We start from the raw sequence: 19,888 nt of genomic DNA on the forward strand, positions 1-19,888 counted from the left end.
ATTGAGGCACTTTATTCTGCACAACAATATTATAGCTCCCTAACAATACTTAAACATAACTATCATATTTTCATCAAGCAGTAATTAGTTTAAAATTATTTAGCCATATAACTGCTAGTAGTAGGAATGCATTGATTGTCATTGTTAGCTGAAACCAAAACTATATATAAAAATGGTTTCATTCATAAATTAGGATAAATAATAAACATTTTATGGGGAAAAACTTAAAATAAGACAATTTTTAAATAAAATTTAAATTTAAAATAAATATATATTTTTTTGTAGGCAGTAAGCCTAATAAAACATTTTGTATGTGTAAAAATCTTCTATATGTATAAAAATGTCACCAGGTTTGTTCTAAGATTTTATAATTGATCTTTATTAGTCAGTGTACTGGATATTTTTTGATTAACTAACTTAAAATAAATATAACAATAATTGAACAACACATTAAATAATGAAACCTACTGGAAAAAAAAATGTTATTTACGAACGAAAAAATGATTTTTGTGGGATGGAGGAAGATTTGGAAATGGCATCAAACAAACGGCAACTGTAACTGGTTGGTCACATGGAAATGACAGTATGGCTAAGGGAATATAATAAGACTTCCTTCACTATAAAGTGATATAAAATGATAAGAACAGACTTTTTTTGTCATGGTTTTGCTATGTATTTTAAACATTGGAGTAGTTAGGGTGTATTTGGTGATTGCAGTAGTTGGGGTGTATTTTTGTGATTGCCAGAGTGCTAAAATAAGGTTTTATTATAGGGTTATAAGAATTAAGATTTTATTTTTATTTTTTATTTTATTAAAATATTTAATTTGATTTTTATTTTATTTTATTTATAAATATAAATAATATAATTTATCTTATTTTATTTTTTATTTTATTATATATTTTTATTTTATTTATTTTCTTTTAAATTTTATTTTGTATTTAATTTTGTATTTAATTTTTTATTTAATTTATTTTATTATTAAATATTTAATTTTATTTTGTAATTATTAAAATTTTGTTTAATTTTATATTTTATTTTAGATTTTATATAATTTTTTATTAATTTAAAATATATATATTTTTTATTTTTTATTTTTTTAATTTTTTTTATTTTTAGGGACCGTTATCAGAGAAATCTTAAATATATTATAGCAAAGATTAGAGGGCCAAAGTGATTACTTAAATTATTCACCTACTCAAGAGAACGTGAAATTGAACATCCTAAATTTGCCTGCAGTTCATGGGTAAGCCGCTAGCATGAAGTATTGCTATGAAAGTTATCAGTTATGAAACAAACCATCCACTACCTCTAAAGCTGCCACCTCTGCACCACCTTTCAGTATCCTCAGGGCGAAGGGATGTTTGGGCCCAAGTCCTGGGACAACCTCACAGCCCTTCAAACCAACAGTGGTGTGAGGGACTCGCTGTTCTCCTTTCTCCTGGTAAAGGTAAAGAGATCCGGCCCGCACACGACACCAGTGTTCCCTCCAGCACCGATTCACCAGCACTCCAACATAACCTGACACACACACATAGAGGAAAGTGAATTACAGCAGTCATTACAGTCTGTTTCACGCTGTAGATTTATTCCACTTTACTGTCTGAGATCAAAGGCCGACAGAGACAAGTTGGAAATGACAGGTGGAGAGAGTTGTAATTTGAGAACAGAAAGAGGATATGAGAGAAAGACGAGTGTCGTACCACAGCGAGGATCATGGTCAAAGGAAGAGCGAGAGTCTCCTGGCAGAGGAGGTTTTCTTTTGGAGAAGCTGATTATTCTTGTGATCTTTCTTCCGGCGGCTCGGCTTACAGTGCCTGTTAGTTCTGATAGTGCACCTCGCTTGGGTTTACCTGTAAACACACATACAGGTGAAATCACGATTATAACCCTCCTTATTTACCCTAATATTTTCCAAATTATGTTTAACAGAGCAAAGATTTTTTCACAGTATTTCCTATTTTCCTATTTTTTTTTTCTTCTGGAGAAAGTCTTAACCCTTTGACTGCCCGCTCTATCAAACAGTTGACTGTGTTTTGAATGTTTTAAATAATGACTGTTAAAGTATTTTAAAGAATTACTGTTTTAAATAATGGCTTACACACACAGCATTATTGGTTAACAAAAAAAAAAAAAATCAAGCATTCTTGTTGCAGTTGTTGTAGTACTTTATTGTTTAAAAAAAAAAGAAGTGTTAAATAAAAATCTGAAACTTTTTGTGGCATACTTAAGAAAAAAAGGTGATTTAGTATTCAAAACTATGCCTGACGATCGGGTTGTCATGCTCCTAACCCTTTCCACAATGCATGGGCCTCTTACAGCTGTGGGTCATAACCCAAAGGACAAGATCTCTGATACATGCGGCAGAAATGAGTTTCCCTCAAAGGGTGGCTGGGCGCACCCTTATAAATAGAGTGTGGGGCTCTGTCACCCGGGAGGAGCTCGAAGTAGAGTCGCTCCTTCTCCACATCAAGAGAAGTCAGCTGAGGTGACTCGGGCATTCGTTCCAAATGGATGAACAGGGTTCACCAAACTTGTTCCTGGAGGTCCGGTGTCCTGCAGATTTTACCTCCAACCCTAATCAAACACACCTGAACAAACTAATCAAGGTCATACTAGGTACACTTGAAACATCCAGGCAGATGTGTTGAGGCAAGTTGGAGCTAAACCCTGCAGGGACACCGGCCCTCCAGGACCGAGATTGGTGACCCCTGCTTTAGAAATTATAGGACATGTTGAAAAAAATACATTGAGTGCCTTAACTAGCGACATTAGGAGTTAAGAAATGCAAACATTTTCTCCTGATGGGGTAGTTAAGGGTTATTTGTTTCATTTTGACTAGAATTAAAGCAAAAAAACAAAAACATTAAAGAATTAAAAAAAAAAAACATTTTAGGGTCAATTTTATTCACCCCCTTAAGCTATATTTTTTCGATTGTCTACAGAACAAACCCTCATTATACAATAATCTAGTTCAGCCTTTAAATTGCACTTTATAATGAATACTAGTATCTTGGTATATCTGGTAGAATTTTATTTACTGTCAGCATGGCAACAATAAAATAAATCATTTATTAGAAATGAGTTATTAAAACAATTACGTTTAGAAATGTGTTGAAAAAAATCTTGTTTTTGTTAAACAAAAATAGGGGAAAAAATATACAGGGGGGCTAATAAGTCTGACTTCAGCACACAAACAAACACACACAGGTTTGATGGTTGATTGGAGTGATATGCATGGACTACAGACACACAATCTGCAGGGATTAGGCCAAAGCTATTAAAGACTTTCACTGATCTAAACAATGATGATCACAAAAGATCTGTTTCCAGCATAAAGACTTGCGGCTTGTTAATAGAGCAACTGTGACAAAGTTCTTATAAAGATAATGTGTATGATAGAGATATTGTTTTTTGATAAAAAAAAAATTGACAGCACAGTAATATTGATGATTTGAATGATAGCAAGGGTGTTGCAAAATGATGGGTTTTTGCTTCTTCTTTTTTTTTTTTTTTTTTTACACATTGTCATATGGTTGCTAGTGGGTTTTAAGTGGTTGCAAGGCTAATCTACACAGTTGCAAAAGTATGAGTGTTGATTTTTTTAAACATTGCCATATGGTTGCAGTAGGTAGTTATGCATGGCTGTGCTGCTATGCAGTTGCTAAATTACAAATGTTTTTACACAGGTAGTCTTACCAAATTGCCATGTGGTTGCTAGTGTGTTTTGTGGGGCTGCCAGGGTGTTGTTATGCTGTTATTATGGAGACTGTTTTTTATGTTACTTAGCAGTTGCTAAAGTGTTATGAGCCAGTTTTAACATGATATTGTGTGGTTTATGCTATTGCAAATATGTTGCTACGCAGTTTCATAGGCTTTATAAATGTTTTTAAACATGCTATATAGTTTCTATGGTTTTTCAAGTGTTTCCCATGTGTTGCTACGGGGATTATAAGGAATTGTGGGTATTTTGTTCCTATTTATGTGAGTATTGAATTTTTTTTCAGTGGGTATCAGGGTTGCTATTTTAAACATTGCTGTACAGAGGCTAGGGTTAATCTGGTGATTGCCAGAGTGCTGAATTAAGCTTTTATTATCTTATATTATATTTATATTATATTTTATATATTTTATAATATATTTTATATATGTTATTTTATATTTTGTTTCATTTTTTGAAATAAAATTTGTAATTTATTTTGACTTTATTAATAATATTTAAATTTTTATTTAAATTTAATTCATTTATTTATTTATTTATTTTACTTTGGGGGATGGTTATTAGAGAGCTCAATGGTTCTGGTTGTTTTTTTGGTGAGTGCACATATTCACATGTTTAACAAAAAAAAAAAAAAATCTGTAGGTTGAATTACCTCTCTGGAGTGAATTACTAATCTAGAGTCAAATGTGTAATCAGAGAAGAATAGCAAGGCAAAGCTGAAGATCTCACCATTTTCCCGGATGTCACGAGCACTTTCTCCACTTGGCATACTGTCAGAGTCTGAGGTTTGCTTCTCTGCAGAACACCACTGCAGGGACAACAGCACAGCCAGATGAAACTTAATATGCCAAATGTTTAAATAGACACATCCATAATTATTATCTATGACTAATGCTGTACAACGCCATATGCAGTTTACAGAAAACTAGTTCTAGGCCAGACAGCAACAGAGTTAAGACACGAAAAACAATCCTTGGACAGTCTACCTCACACAACAGATAAACTCAGGTAAAATAGGTTTCCTTACACACACCTATCATAGCCTTCCCCATGATTTTGCCACTCACAATATGTGACCAATTTACTACACTGAGCTTGACACCTTTAATTAAACCAGAAGAGTGAGTCCAGTTCACTTAAATGCAGTCAGTCTGTTTACACATACACACCGAGACAGGCACTCACAGAAGCGCTGGGCATATAATTACACACAATGAAAGAGGACAGACTCTCATCCTTATAAAGCAGCACTACCATTAACCGGTTTGTAATCAGGCCATTTTTAAATTGTTTTTGAACAATATAATCTTAGAGGCTCAATTTTATTTGATAATAATGCAGTAAAAGTCACACTATTTTTTACAATTTAAAACAACATGGTAAAGTCATCATGAATTGAAAGTTGCAAAAACTTTTATTTCAGTATGTTGATGTATGTCCAACTAAGACTGAATATTGAGTAGGGACGGGGCTTTCTTTTAGCACAACATTCCCTCATACTACTGATAAGATAAGAAGGATGTGGTCAAGAATAATGTGGCTGTCGGAGGAAAAAGATTTGTGGTTAGTTTGCCAAACACAGCAAAAGGTGCTCGTGGCGACCTGAGTTCGATTCCTGACTTGAGGTCCTTTGCCGATCCTTCCTTTATAAATATCATGCTAACAGCTAGCACATGTACCACAGGCTTAGTGGTTAGTGTGTGGTCAGTGCGCTGACACAGCACAGAGGTGCTCATGGTGACTCGAGTTCGAATCCCGGCTTGAAGTCCTTTGTCGATCCTTCCTCCATCCTTCCTTTATAAATTTCATGCTAAAAGCTAGCACATATACTACAGACCTAGTGGTTGGTGTGTGCTTAGTGCATTGACACATAGCATCGAGATGTTCATGGTGACCTGAGTTCGATTCCCAGGTTGAGGTCCTTTGCCGATTCTTCCTCTATAGATTTCATGCTAACAGCTAGCACATGTACTACAGGCCTAGTGGTTAGTCCATGGCTAGTGTGTCAACATATAGCACCGAGGTGCTCATGGTGACCCAAGTTCGATTAATGGCTTGAGGTCTTTGTCGGTCCTTCGTCTATAAATTTAATGCTAACAGCTAGCACATGTACTACAGGTCTAGTGGTTAGTGCGTCGACACATAGCACCAAGGTAGCCTGAGCTCAATTCCCAGCTTGAGGTCCTTTGCCTGAAGGTAAAAACCCCTAAAATAATTATAATAAAAATAATAATGTGGCTGAATCCGTCAAACTGATATCAACAGAGAAGGACCACCAAAACTTAGACTTTGATTAAAGATTAATAAATAATCTTTAAATAATAAATAACAGCACAGGACTAATTAGCACAGATTAATTGTTCACCTAATGAATAGCAATGTGCTAGCAAAATGAATATTGTAAATTTTGATTTCACACAAATTTTAGAACAAATTTGACTTTATATCATCATTAGCCATAGTATTCAGTATCACATGATCCTTCAGGAATGATCCTAATCTAATATATTCCCATTACAGACCTACATTCATATTTCATTTCATTGATTAGTGATGAACACGATGCAGGAGAACAAATCATTGTATCTGGCCTATAGAATGCAACTATACATTCAAGATACAGGGACATAAACAACCTTGTATAGTTTTGTCTTACATTTATATCACATTGTATTTTCACAAATAGAACAAGTGCAAATGTCATACTGATTTTATAGAGTTTAATAAACAAATTAAATGCTCTTAACCTGTTATATTCTAGACATAAAACTGCCTGTTTTGCAAATTTGCAATTTTGCAAACACAAATGTTCTGGTAATACTAATACAAAACTTCATCATTATCCAAAGTCATTCATCTTGCTTTTTATTTTAGGTGTGATTATTTTCATAACCAACTCCACTCACAGCGAGAAAACCTTTCACAGAAAACCTACTCCCAAAAGTTCTTGCAATCCATCAAATGCACACTTTATCAGTCAATACTGAAGATGTGATGCACAGGAGTCATGAATGAAACAAATGTGTTCTGGGATCTTACCTTATCCAGTTCAATCTTTTTAGGAATCATGGGAGATGATGGGCTGTCCAACCCATTCCCCTGACCTGTAACGTCACGCACCACCTGCAATCACACACACACACACACACACACACACACACACACACCATTGGTCCACAACACATATAAACATAGTCCGTCACACAGGGGGTCTTTTTACAAAAGCCTTTTTCTGCTTGAGCAATATTGTTTCTGGCAAGCGGATGCATCCATTGTGTGTGTATAAAGGATGGATAAGTGTATAAGCGAATGAAGAATCATGTTTACATGTAGCCATTTCTCAGCCTGCTCCTTGCTCTGTACAGCTAACACTAGCGCTTCTCCACCGGGAAGAGTGAATCGAAGCTCGTGCTTCTTCCTCCGGCCGTCTTTGGGGACATAGATGACGGAGCACAGGCTGAGTGGTATGTCAGTGTATGGCGACTGGTCTTTAGAGCTTTTATAGCACTGTAAAACAAGATTCAGAGGTTTCTATGTATTAGACATTACATTTTTAAAAAGCACTTTTAAAATAACAAACAATTATGCATATTTCAATAAATAATGAGATTGCACTTAAAAAAATGTCAGGCCCCCAAAACACTGTTGTTAAGTAAATTAACTATAAATAAAAAAGTTACTATGCTAGTAATGCTATCCTAGAAATTGACATCTTTGTTACTAAAATCACATACAATTATTCATTCTTTCATTTTCCTTTGGCTTAGTCTCTGATTTATCAGAGATTGCCACAGCGGGATGAACCACCAACTACTCTGGAATATGTTTTATACAGCTGATGACCATCTAGCTGCATCCCAGTACTAAGCGGCTGATCACACCGAAAACGCTTTTTGCATTGTGAGGCGCCTTTTTTGATCGATTTACTAATGGCCACAAGAGTTTTGCGTACTGCTTATGCGCCCTGCGCGCCTCACGTTTTAACCACCAGCTGCACCTAGCGTTTTTGCTGCTCACTGTGCGCTTGCAGCTAAACAAAAGCAAAGACTATAGAATTCCCAAAGACATGCCACTCGTATCTTTTTGAATGGGGAAAAGTTTAACAGTCAACATGGTGGATAAAGCCCCACCTACTATTACAGGAGCCAATCAGCGATCGCTATATGGCAAATAAATCCCGCCTTGTAGTACAGGAGCCAATCATTAATCGCTATAGACTGACAATGGGGAGGGCCTCAGACCAGATGCGAGTTTCTGCAAATTTTGTGTGATTTGGATGTTTAGAAATGAAACTAAAGAGAGTTGTTGTTTAATTTTATTGGTGATTTCAAATATGAAATTTAATAATAAGCTTTGCAAGCAGTTTTGGAGATATTGATGTTTCCCCATTCAGACAAAATCCCCGAGCATACAGCCGTAGAGGCTTTTCAAATATGGACACTGAGTGAAATGACTTGCCTTAAAGGGACTTTGACAAAAGTCGACTCTGAGCGGAAAAATCGTGTTATATCAGTCGCGTCGCATTCTCTTATCAAATGAAAGCAGAGGTGGGGTTTCTATTGAGGTGACAGCAGTGTTTGTGTTGTCAAGATGACTATGCAAACTTTTGAAGATGGAGAAGAGACTTGTGGTTGCTGTATCTGGTGCTTTATGAATTACAAATCCTGAATTGTATAATATTATTAAATAATAAAAATTATACCAACAGCAACACTCTCGCACAATACCCAGTTGATTCAGTCTTGTCTAGTGACATAAAAAAAATGTTTTTAGAACAGAAAAGCATGTGCGGTGTGAGCGGCCGATCTGTGTTCAAAGACAGTAAAAAGTAACTTTGATCAAAATAAGTAAAATATAAAAACATTTGGTTTTAATTGAGCTTAGCTTCTATTGAAATAATTAAAAACTACAAAAAAGACAGAAGCAACAAAAATGATAAAACTTTAACTAAAATTAATGACAAAAAAGATTATATGTAAAACACTTAAACTATTAAAGCAAAACAATAGCGGTATGTCAATAATACTATGTATATTATTAATATGCTCATACCTATCAAAATATTGATCAGATAATTTAAGCAAGAATTCTTTTTGTAGATTAATAGGGGGGTGAGTGTAAGGGGAGGGATCAGTAAAATGAGGTGCCGGATAAGGTTTCAAAGGTGCTGGATCCGGATCCAGCTTGTTCCGGCACAAATTAAGCCCTGAGTTCACACATAAATGAGAATTTTGTCATTTACTCACCCTTGACTTTTTCCAAACCTGATTTAGAGTTTTTTTTTTCTGTTGAACAGAAAAGAAGTTATTTTGAAGAATGTTAAAAACCTGTTATCATTGGCTTCCATATTTATTTTTCCTACTATGAATGTCAATGGTTACAGGTTTTCAACATTCTTCAATATATCTTCTTTTTGTGTTCAACCGGATAAAAAACTCAAACAGGTTTAAAACAAAACAAGGCTAGTAATGTAAATGAGTAAATGTGGAGTAAAAAAGTGCATGCAAACACACCCAATGTTGATTCAGTTCAGTTCAAAAACAGTATCAATCAAAGAATCATCAAGAAACAAAATGAAGACTTTGTTTTGTTTGTTAGAACATTTGGCCACTCACCTGTAGTCGGTTCTCGCGGATGACAGTCAGCTGTTTAGCCCACGGCCCGAATCGTTTCTTCCTCAGCAAGAAGGCACAGATATGGCAGTCTCTCACCGGGGCCATGGAGTTTTCCTCGGAGGGCCACTGGTGTGTCAAACGCTGGCCTTTCTCTTCCTCCTCCTCATCATATGACTCATAAGAACTGCTTAAAGCATCCGAGTCATTATCTGCAAAAGGAGTCACACTAAATACTACTAATAGGAAATGACATTGCTTAAAGCATCAGGGTTCTCCTGCTTACAGGAATTTTTGCGTCGTCCGTTTACTTGCGTCGTTGGGTAATTATTCTCAGCGTCTTCGTAATATCCATCTTCAATGGAATTCGGAGGGCTAGAGCTGCCTGTAGATATAAGAGAGATGCATAATGCAATATTTAAACAACTAAATTTAAATAAATAACACTTAAATAAATAAATAATTACTTTACAGTTTTTTTCTGGCTCTTCAGGATTCTAAAGGGCTTGTTAACTTTTTTTCAAAGTAGTTAAATGTTCTGTAAAATGAAGATATTTTGAAAAATATCCATTGACAGGAACCATTGACACCCATTGTAGAAAAAAACTAATTACTTCTGAAGTGGTTTCAGGTTTCTAACATTCTTCAGTATATATATTTTTTGTCTTTAACTTTGGAGCAAGCCAAGGATGAGTAAATGGTCTTTCTTTTTTTGTGGTGTACTGTCCCTTTAAGAAAAATTAGACATCTCAGCCAAAAGATTAATTAGTAATCCTCTTCAAAGTGAATTTTAAACTTGCTTTTCTTATCATCTTCTTGCTGAATTGCTTGAATGTACTGCAAACTTCTTTTAGTGCATTATTAAACTGTCAATGCTAAATGAAATTTGCAAAACAATAAATTAATAGGCATTGACTCAGGAATCCTCCCTCTTTTGGCCTCAGACATGAACTCCACACCCAGGTCTCAGCTTGCAATTAGATTCATATGAACTGGTTTTGAGAAAAGCATATTTATTAACCCACACAAGTGGACGGTCATTTTATTGCTGACCATATCTACAGTACATGCAGTATATCCATTTGCTTACATAAACAAAATGTCAAGATAATACCAAGTTTGGAAATGTGTAGGTCATTGTTCACCATACTTGAACTCTGGGACAAAAATGCAAAACCTCTTTGCATAAGCTTGTGTTTTTGGTCTCTTGCACTAAAAGAAAATGCAGGGTTCCACACAATTCATTTATGTTGTCCACAATCGATTAAGTTAACTTAACAAATGTATGCGGATAGAAAATAAAACATTTAAGTTGCCCCATCTATAGTGCACATACAGGTTTAAATGAAAGTCAGTGGAATGAGAGTATTCTATTTACTTCTTGAATGCACATTCTTGCAACTACTTAAATTAATGGTACAGTCTGAAATTGTGTGTGTTTTTTTTTTTTTTATAAAATATATACTTCTTATTTTGTTTTTTTTAAACTTTATATTTAGTACTGCTCCATTTTGGTACAACAGCTAATGTCCACTTTTCACAATTCATTTCTTACTTGTTATTTTTAATTAGAAAATGTGTCCCATTTAAGATGTAAAATGACTTGAAAACTGGGTATCACTTTATTTTGACAATTTCCTTTGGCCATTTTGCCAACTTGAGTTTTCTTTTCAACAACTCAACTACCATTCATTAGTATTATACAACTGTCTGCTTAATATCTGCTATGTCTTAATTTTAATGGTCTCCCAACAGACACTCTACTGATTATAGTTAACTGTATAGTACTTATCAAATTATTCTTCAAACCCTAATCGAACAGTATACTAATATTCAGGTAATACTCTAATCAGAGTGTCAACATGTTGCAAAGTTGCAAAGTTACCTATTCACAATAGAATATCTAAGACTCATAGCTTTGACATCTTTTCAGTGATCCAATTACAAGTGGTTGGTCAAAACATTACCAATTCCACCTAGTATGAAATCAAAAGTATCTTGTACTTACTTTATGACAACATAATCATATTGCTCTAAAATCCCTTTCACTTTTTGCTGACTGACCTATTTTTAAATATTTTAACCTTGTGTTTAAAACTTTACATGCACTATTGCTCTATTCTGGTTCAAAATGCAATTCCTACTTTCCACATCACATATGTCATTATTTTTCTCAGGAAACATATTTTAAAGCCATTGACTTGAAAATGTTGGTAACAACCAAAGAATTCAATATATGCAAAGAAAACAAATCTAATTAGTTTACACATTAAGTTATGCATAATGAATGGGGAAAAGTATTGAACATGTGCAGATAGGAAAGTATAAAAAGGCAGTGAAAGCCCAGACAGCAGCTGAAATCTTTCAGTAGTTATTCAGCAACCCTCTGCCCTTCGTCAGTTAATATCAGCACTTTTAGTCCAATATCTACATGGGTTTTAACCAAAATCTGGTTCAATTTCTTGTCAACAGCTCCTTTAGAAATATTATTCCCAGGAAAAAAAAAAATGACATATTCAATACTTATTTTACCCACTGTAAATGACTCTAAAGGAAAACCTTTTCTTATTACTTTTAAGAAAGGACACATTACAGTACCATTTACAACAAGTATGACAGCAATGCATCACCACTTAACACTTTCTACGAAGCACTAAGTATGAATGCATATAAAAGTAATCTAACTAAAGAGGTAATTAAGTAAAGGATGTGGATGGCAACTGTGATTAAACAAGCTGTGCTTTGGTTTAATGCTGTAAAGTATGACATTTCTCACAACACATTCCATAATGAACATGTCAGTTCCGTGGGCAGGGAGTAGGCGGAACAGATGGTGTTGTGTGTGTTAGAACGCAATCAACCAAATGAGCATTTACACTATAAAAGCAATCTGATCAAATTCATTTCCTCTGGAAGTAGTTGAAAAAGTTTACAATCTCACCTGTTTACATACATCTGACTGACAAAAAAATTTAGTTGACAGGGCCTACAAAACAATATAACCTCACTCTCCAAGTTATTTAATCTACAGGAATTTATATAGACCCATTTTTCCAAGCTATACAGAACCGGACTCACTTCGGCTGGTGATATATTCAGGCATCTTTCCAGGACTGAGTGGTACTGCCTCTTCATAGTAATCCTCTGGAGGTGGTGTGTTGGGCAGCGGGGGAGGTGAATCTGTTTTGCTCTAATCAAAAAAAAAAAAAAAAAGCACACAATGACTTACTCCATCTGTCTGCCCCATCCCATTAATTCACACTCAACATCTGCTTTTTAGTGAGTCGTCACAATATCGCAAAGCTATGTGGCTTTGTTCCACTACTCGACAAGTTACCCCAATAACAAATGATATGTGACCGCTGCATCCAATCAAAAGCCAAACCCACATGCCACATGGATGACGGCTGAAAACTGCACCAGAAACTGGACCATTGAGCTAATAATGGCACATAAACACACTGACACACGCGGTGAGGAATCTGATTTCTGGAAGAGCTTGCTCTCTTTAATAACAGATAGGCTCTATGGGGACTTTAGTGAAGGTGATGTGAGATAACAACCTGCTTTGAATGCGCAATGCAGCTGGAAAGAGAAGAGCAGGTTTAAATGCAGGATGATTAATCTCTCTGCCGTATCTCACCGTCGCAGAGCACAGCCCTTATTATACACTGACATCAGGGTTAATGGTGCACTATATATTAGCGTTCAGGGCTAAAGAGCAAAGCATTGTGGGTACGCTTTCTTACAGGCTTGGTGACTGTGTGGTTCGCCTCAGGCTCTTTCTTCTGATCCTCCATTTCGACTTTCAGGTCCCCGAGGTCACAATCTGAAGAGACCCGAAAACACATTTATGAGTGGATTACCTCAAAAACAAAAGGAGAGAGCATGCTAGTGTCATAAATACTCTCCACTTACCGAACGTTTCAAAAAGAGATTCAACAAAGCTGGTTCCGTTTCTGTATACTGAGGTGTTCACGTACATATAGTCTTTTGCAGTGACTGTAAGGAATGAGTATGAGAAAAGGGAGAGCATATGAGGACAACCACCGAAAAGCTTTTTCAGTCTCATTCATGAGAGAAAAAAGGCTTATATCTATCACTCTGGACTTGTCACTTTTTGGTCCAAGGGGTTTTTTGTTTGTCTAAATTGTCTCTAGCATATTTTTCTAGTGGGTTCATCTGTCAGGTTGATGTTTTCAGAGTTAATTTGCAATATCTATGCAGTTTCCTAAAGGAAAAAACTGTGCTCAATCTGATGAGACCACTGGGAGTTAAAGGCTTTATCACGGTAGTCTACCAGAGGTAACTAAGCTGACCAAAATTTCCAATCCTTCCTGATGGATGTAAACAAAAACAATGGTCCAAGCGTATTTCCTGTTTTACATTAATAATTTCTACAGCTTCCGAGCATCCAAAAAGAGACACATATTTATAACTAATGCCATAATAGCTGTTTTAACGTTACGTTATGATTGAATTGCCTCTTGTTAAAATTATGAAATAGTTTAAAAACAAGCAGGAAATGTATATGGGCCAATGACAAGACCACATTGAAATGGTCTATAAAGGGAGGAAGGGGTCTTTAATTAAAGGTGCAATAGGTGATAGGGTAACTGAGTTCAGTTTAGGTCACAATTCATGCTATTAATTACTTAATTACCTGCCTATTTTTAAGATATTAACTGTGCATTAGTAGTTATAAAAGTATGATCTTATTCTGCGTTCCTAATTATAGCCAAAATCTAAACCAAACTTCTACCTTACTAACTATTAATAAACAGCTAATTTGTAGTTTATTAAGCTAATAGTGTTAGATAAGTTTTTTTTTTTTTTTTTTAATACTGTGAATTTTGAATTAAGGTGTTACCAATGATAGTCATCAGAAACTATTTTTGTTACGCTGGTAGAAAGTCTCTTCACATCCTGATAACAATCATTAAATAAATAAAAAGTGCACTTTGTACATTTGACACCCAGTGGTTGAATTAGGTATTGCACTCCTGGTTTAAAACACATTTTCACTCTGCCCCTCCTCTGATGACTCCATGCAAGCACAGGTTGCCAGATTGACAACATCAACAAGATCATGCCTGACAATCAACCCTAAAGGCTGATTTAAAGCTCATTTAATGTGTGTTCTAAATAAAAGCAATGGCAAACAATAGGAGTTTTTGTCTAAACCAACAGCTCCCTGCTGAAAGAAAACAGCTTAAACCAGCCTAGGCTGGTTAGCTGGTTTTAGCTGGTCGACCAGGCTGGTTTTAGAGGGGTTTTTGGCCATTTCCAGGCTGGTTTCCAGCCATTTCCAGCCTGGTCTTAGCTGGTCAGGCTGGGGGATGACCAGCCAAAACCAGCTTGACCAGCTTAGCCAGGCTGGGAGCCCAGCTAAAACCAGCTATGTCCAGCTTAAACCAGGCTGGTCAAGCTGGTTTTAGCTGGATTTAGCTGGTCATTTTCCAGCCTGGTCTTAGCTGATCATGGCTGGAAACCAGCCTGGAAATGGCCAAAACCCCTCTAAAACCAGCCTGGTCAACCAGCTAAAACCAGCCAACCAGCCTAGGCTGGTTTAGGCTGGATTTTTTAGCAGGGCTGAAGTTTATATTTAAGAAACGGCTTCTATTTCTTGCAGCTGAGCAACAGAAAACTGACAATGATCACCTCAGGTACACCATATGTGCTTTATTCATTGTTAAATGCTAATAATGCGAGTTCGAATGCCATTTTACATGACATTTATTGCCATACTAAAAGCAGCAGCATATAGTTCACCTCAGATCTTAAAAACAAAATAAACCATTTGAAATTGAACATTAGAACTGTGACTCTTGTGCAACTCTATTGTGCAAGCCAATAACTACAGTATTAGTGATTCAGCATGTACATTTAATAATGTTAAATAGGTTTAATATGTATTAGATTGTAAACCTAACCATTTCGTTGAAGTGCAGTGAGTGTACATATTCTGTGCATATTCTAAATGGCCGTATTTAAATTTCTGTTGTGTTTCGTCTGGTGCAAATTGCTTATCACTGCAAATCTTTTCACATAATGTGTTGTTAGGACAAGGCTAATGTAACCTGCCTATTTAATGTTTATGTTTGTAATATTTATAATATTTGCTAATTATTATTTCAGGCTTTCAGTGCTATCAGGCTAACGTTAGCATTTTCCAAGATCTCCTACTGTATTGCACCTTTAAGTTTACAGCTAAACTCTACAACAAGCTGATTATTCCAGGAAGTTGATTTGAACATCTGGCTGTAAGGGTTTATCAATTGGTGGTCTAATTACTATATATTACCTGCTCCAACCAATAAACTGACTTCAAAAATGTACCTGAGGGCTGAAGTTGTCTGAGTAGGTTCTTCACAGCCATTTTCTTCTCTTCTGTCGCACAGCTCAGGGTCTCATGATCCAACAGCTTCAACAGCATATTCAACTCTGTCACCAAGAGCTCCATCGCTGAGGGTCAAAGCTCAGGGTTAGAGGTCGATATAAACCAGACTACACAACTGTCAGAGCTTGTCATAACAACAGATTAATTAAACCAACCATCAACCTCTCAGCATGAGCAAGAAAATAAAAACAAGTGTCAGTTACAGGGGATATTAGTCAGTGACATGATACTCATTTTTACTGCATTTATTACTACTATAATATTTTAAAATGCATTCAAATACAAAACAACGTCTAATATGAGCAGGTTTTAATTTTTGTGCAGACTAGTTTCATTTCTGAAAATGAGAAATATTTCTGATTATAACAGAAGTTAAAAATATGATAATATAATTAGGGCCAGACAGAATCTGCAGACATTTTCTGCTATTTCTGCAGGGAACTTTGTAAAAAATCTGCAGATTTATGCAAAATGATTTTGGGTGTATCATAACTAAAAACTTAATACATGAAATAAAAATAATTCCTCTTTAAATTGTATTTAATGTTTATAATGCAAATCCAATTTGATCCACTTAATCGGTAAACAAAGCAGAACAAACAAAGACAGAACATATTACTTTATAAACGGTATTGTAAATAAATCATAAAATCATTTTCATATTAGTCAATAATATTACTGAAATTAATATAAAAACTGAATGAAAGATTAATTTACTCAAGTAAATTAACACAATTTACACAAGTAAATTAATAGACTCAATGATAGGCTAAAAATCTGCAAATTTCTGTGCGCAGATTCCATGTGGGCCTGGTCAAAAAAAAATAAGTGTCAATTTATGGAAATTGAGATTCATGCATTATATGAAATGTAAATAAGTATGCTTTGCACTAATTATTACTTTGTAGGCAATATTTGGCAGAGAAAATATGAAATCTGAGGTTTCAAAAAACTCTAAATACTGAGAAAATCACATTTAAAACTGTCAAAAATAAGTGCTCAGCAAATCACACTAACCAAAAATTTAGTTTTTATACATTTATGGTAGAAAATCTACATGTCTGCATAGAACATGAACTTTACTTAATATTCTAATGATTTTTGGCATAAAAGAAAGAATGTGATCATTTTGACTAACGGCGTAGAATTGGCATAGACGGACCAATATCCACCAATTACTAAAATGTCCCTACCAATAATTGAATCAACTTTAAATAAAATAATCCTCCGTCAACCCTTAGTAACCTTCATGTGCACAAAGTCAAGTTTGCTACGAGTTCACGTAATAATTCTACCCAAGACTGTGCAATTAAACAAAAGTTGGTTTCGATTTTGGCCTCCATGATTATGAAGAACAATAATCGGTATAAAAGTTAAATTGCGTCCCACACCTCTCTTAATTTACCTCCTTAAAGCCAGACTGCAATAAAATTAACTTTTGCAGCATGGGATATGATTGTTATTTGTATTATTAATTGTTTATTTTATATTATTAAGTACTTTATTCATGTTTTTAAAAGCGTGAAACAGAATTTGTGCTCTTCAATGCATGCCCTAGAGATGTACGTCCCTACCAATGTCAAGAGCTAATCTACGCCCTTGATTTTGACCCATAAATGTATTTTAACTATTCACATAAATATACCTGTGCAACACAATATTGATTTTGTGACCCAGGGTCACATACAGTAATATTTAATAATTTATTTATTCCAACTATATAACCCTAATACAACCTAACTATGCATTTTGACTCATTTATGGACAATATATTTCACTGACCCTTTAAAAAGAGGGAATATCAGCCTGAGATCAACTTTGCTCTTCATCATTAATCATCCATCTCTGACTTTCCAAGACTTGTAAAGCTGGGATGACTGAATTAAAACAGATCTAGATGCATGGCTGTTTGTAACATAATATTCCACAGAGCGTCTTCAGTATGGACACACATGTCAGAGGACAATATGAGTTATGTGCAGGGGGGGATGATGACAGGTCACCCGGAATTATAAATTGGAACAGGTTTGGAGCTTAAAACTTCACACTGGGACTCTTAAGCTTTTGTCCGGGTCTCAGTGGGATGAAAACCGCCTTGCTGGAGTAACCAAAAACCCCTGTGTTAAGAGTCAAAGACGTACCCTCTGATCTGTGGCGAGCTTCCCATCCCACCTAGCAAGCTTATACAGAGAATCAGACGAGGGTCCAACCCCAATAAATACAGCCATAGTCTGACATATAAACTCTCTTAAGACAAGTAAAGACAGTGGGTTAACCTCTGCTCTTTTGTGTCTTGATTACACAGAGAAAAGGACTCGATGACATTGCTGTAAGCCTGTGAGTAGAGTTTTAGGGCCAGATTTCCTAACAGTTTTCACCAATGGAAACTCTTTTATGCTGTTATAAACTACTTACAGGACTTCCCTTTCAAACACACACTGTAAAAAATATTGGTTAAAAAAATAACTATTACAAAAAATAACTATTAATATCTGTTAATAGTGTAAAAATTTTATATTGTCTGGGATGGTGTTGTATATTATGATGCAAAAACTTTGTAATAAACTGCCAGTAACATTTTTTGTTATTTTACAGACTTGTCTACATATTATTTCTTACACACTGTATTATTTTAAACTACTAAAAATTATCAATAAGAGTCACTTTGTTAAACTGTATGTGAATTTTTAAAATGAAAAGTAAACAGAGATCAAGGTCCCAAAATGCAATTCACAACCTTAAATAAACACTTGTGAACTACAAAATATGCAACTTTACTGTTTATTTACAGATATTTTTACAAAGTAGAATTTATCTCCCATAAAGAATATTTAAAAGCATCATGTAATTTGCTAAAGTTTTTTGTAATCAGTTTATTAAGATTTGTGACAGTATTTACTGTAAAACCCAATGAAACACTTTTTCTTAAAGAGGTAGTTCATCCAAAAATAAAATATACAATGCATTGTACCAGGTCTTATGAAGTGAAAAGTTCATTCTGTGAAAAAAGGAAATGTTTTGGTAACACTTTCATTAAAGGTGATGTACTGGCGTACATGTTCCATGCAGTATTTTAAGAACAATAAATTATGCATAACTCCCTGTAACTAACCCTAAACCTAACCTACACTGTAAAACCCAACAGTCAACTTTATCAAATAAAATGAGTGTAATTAACTCAAAATTTAATGAAAGTTAATTCTACTCATTTGAAAAGAGTTTTGAACTCAGTGTTGAAGATAATGAGTTAATTTAATACCTCATTACTTCAACCTAAATGGAGTAAGTTACTCATATAGATTAGTTTAACTCATTTCCTCAAATGGTTTGAGTTGCCTTAAACTATTGGGTTTAACAGTACTCCATTCATTTGAGTTCTCTTCATTTATTGGGTTTTACTGTGCTCAAATTGCTTCATTTACTCTACTACATTTAAGTTTTGGGTTTTATAGTGTAAAATTTAACACCAACCATATAGTAATTAATATTACTCAGTAGTTAAATGAATAGTTACACTGTAACAACTTCGCCTTAAAAATAATGTGTAACCAATAATTTTATTGTTTTACTATTACAAGCTACTTTAACATTTATTTAATTAAACATCCTTGCATTTATCTATTCAATATATGCACTATTAACAATTTCCTGTAAAATCTACAGTAACTTAATGGCAGCAGTTTGCCAGTAACTTACTGTAATTCAATTACAGCAACAACAAAATAAGATATTTGACATTTGACAAAATTACATTTGACATTTGATATATATATATATATATATATATATATATATATATATATATATATATATATATATATATATATATATATATATACTGTATATATATATACTGTATATATATATATATATATATATATATATATATATATATATATATATATATATATATATATATATATTACATTTGACACTATTTCCTATAGCTAATATGTATTTATAGAATTGTAAAACTTTACTGTCAAATATACAGTAATTTTCACAATGCAGCTTTAAAATACATATGCTATAATATAATATACAGTAAAATACAGTTCATATTATAGTTTAATACTGTGTAATTTACAAATAAATCATTACAGTGTGGTGTAGGTTAAAATTGAACACTAGTATCAAAAAAATTTAATAGGTACT

General features: G+C 34.4%; 1 protein-coding gene across 4 annotated transcripts in view; it reads right to left on the reverse strand.

Moving 5' to 3' along the window:
• The window catches only part of afap1l1a (actin filament associated protein 1 like 1a), a 68,069-nt gene that overhangs the window by 9,944 nt on the left and 38,237 nt on the right, over window positions 1-19,888 (reverse strand). For all 4 annotated transcript variants that reach the window (XM_087280672.1, XM_087280671.1, XM_087280670.1 and 1 more), the window contains 11 exon segments: window positions 15,673-15,798; window positions 13,252-13,335; window positions 13,083-13,162; window positions 12,412-12,523; window positions 9,620-9,718; window positions 9,337-9,545; window positions 7,049-7,228; window positions 6,761-6,844; window positions 4,451-4,529; window positions 1,704-1,853; window positions 1,310-1,521 (listed from right to left, as the gene is read on the reverse strand). In XM_087280672.1, the coding sequence (XP_087136798.1) occupies window positions 1,310-1,521; window positions 1,704-1,853; window positions 4,451-4,529; window positions 6,761-6,844; window positions 7,049-7,228; window positions 9,337-9,545; window positions 9,620-9,718; window positions 12,412-12,523; window positions 13,083-13,162; window positions 13,252-13,335; window positions 15,673-15,798 (1,415 nt within the window).

Source organism: Danio rerio, chromosome 14, assembly GCF_052040795.2.
Source record: "Danio rerio strain M-AB ecotype USA chromosome 14, GRCz13ab, whole genome shotgun sequence".
Classification (NCBI taxonomy): Eukaryota; Metazoa; Chordata; class Actinopteri; order Cypriniformes; family Danionidae; genus Danio; species Danio rerio.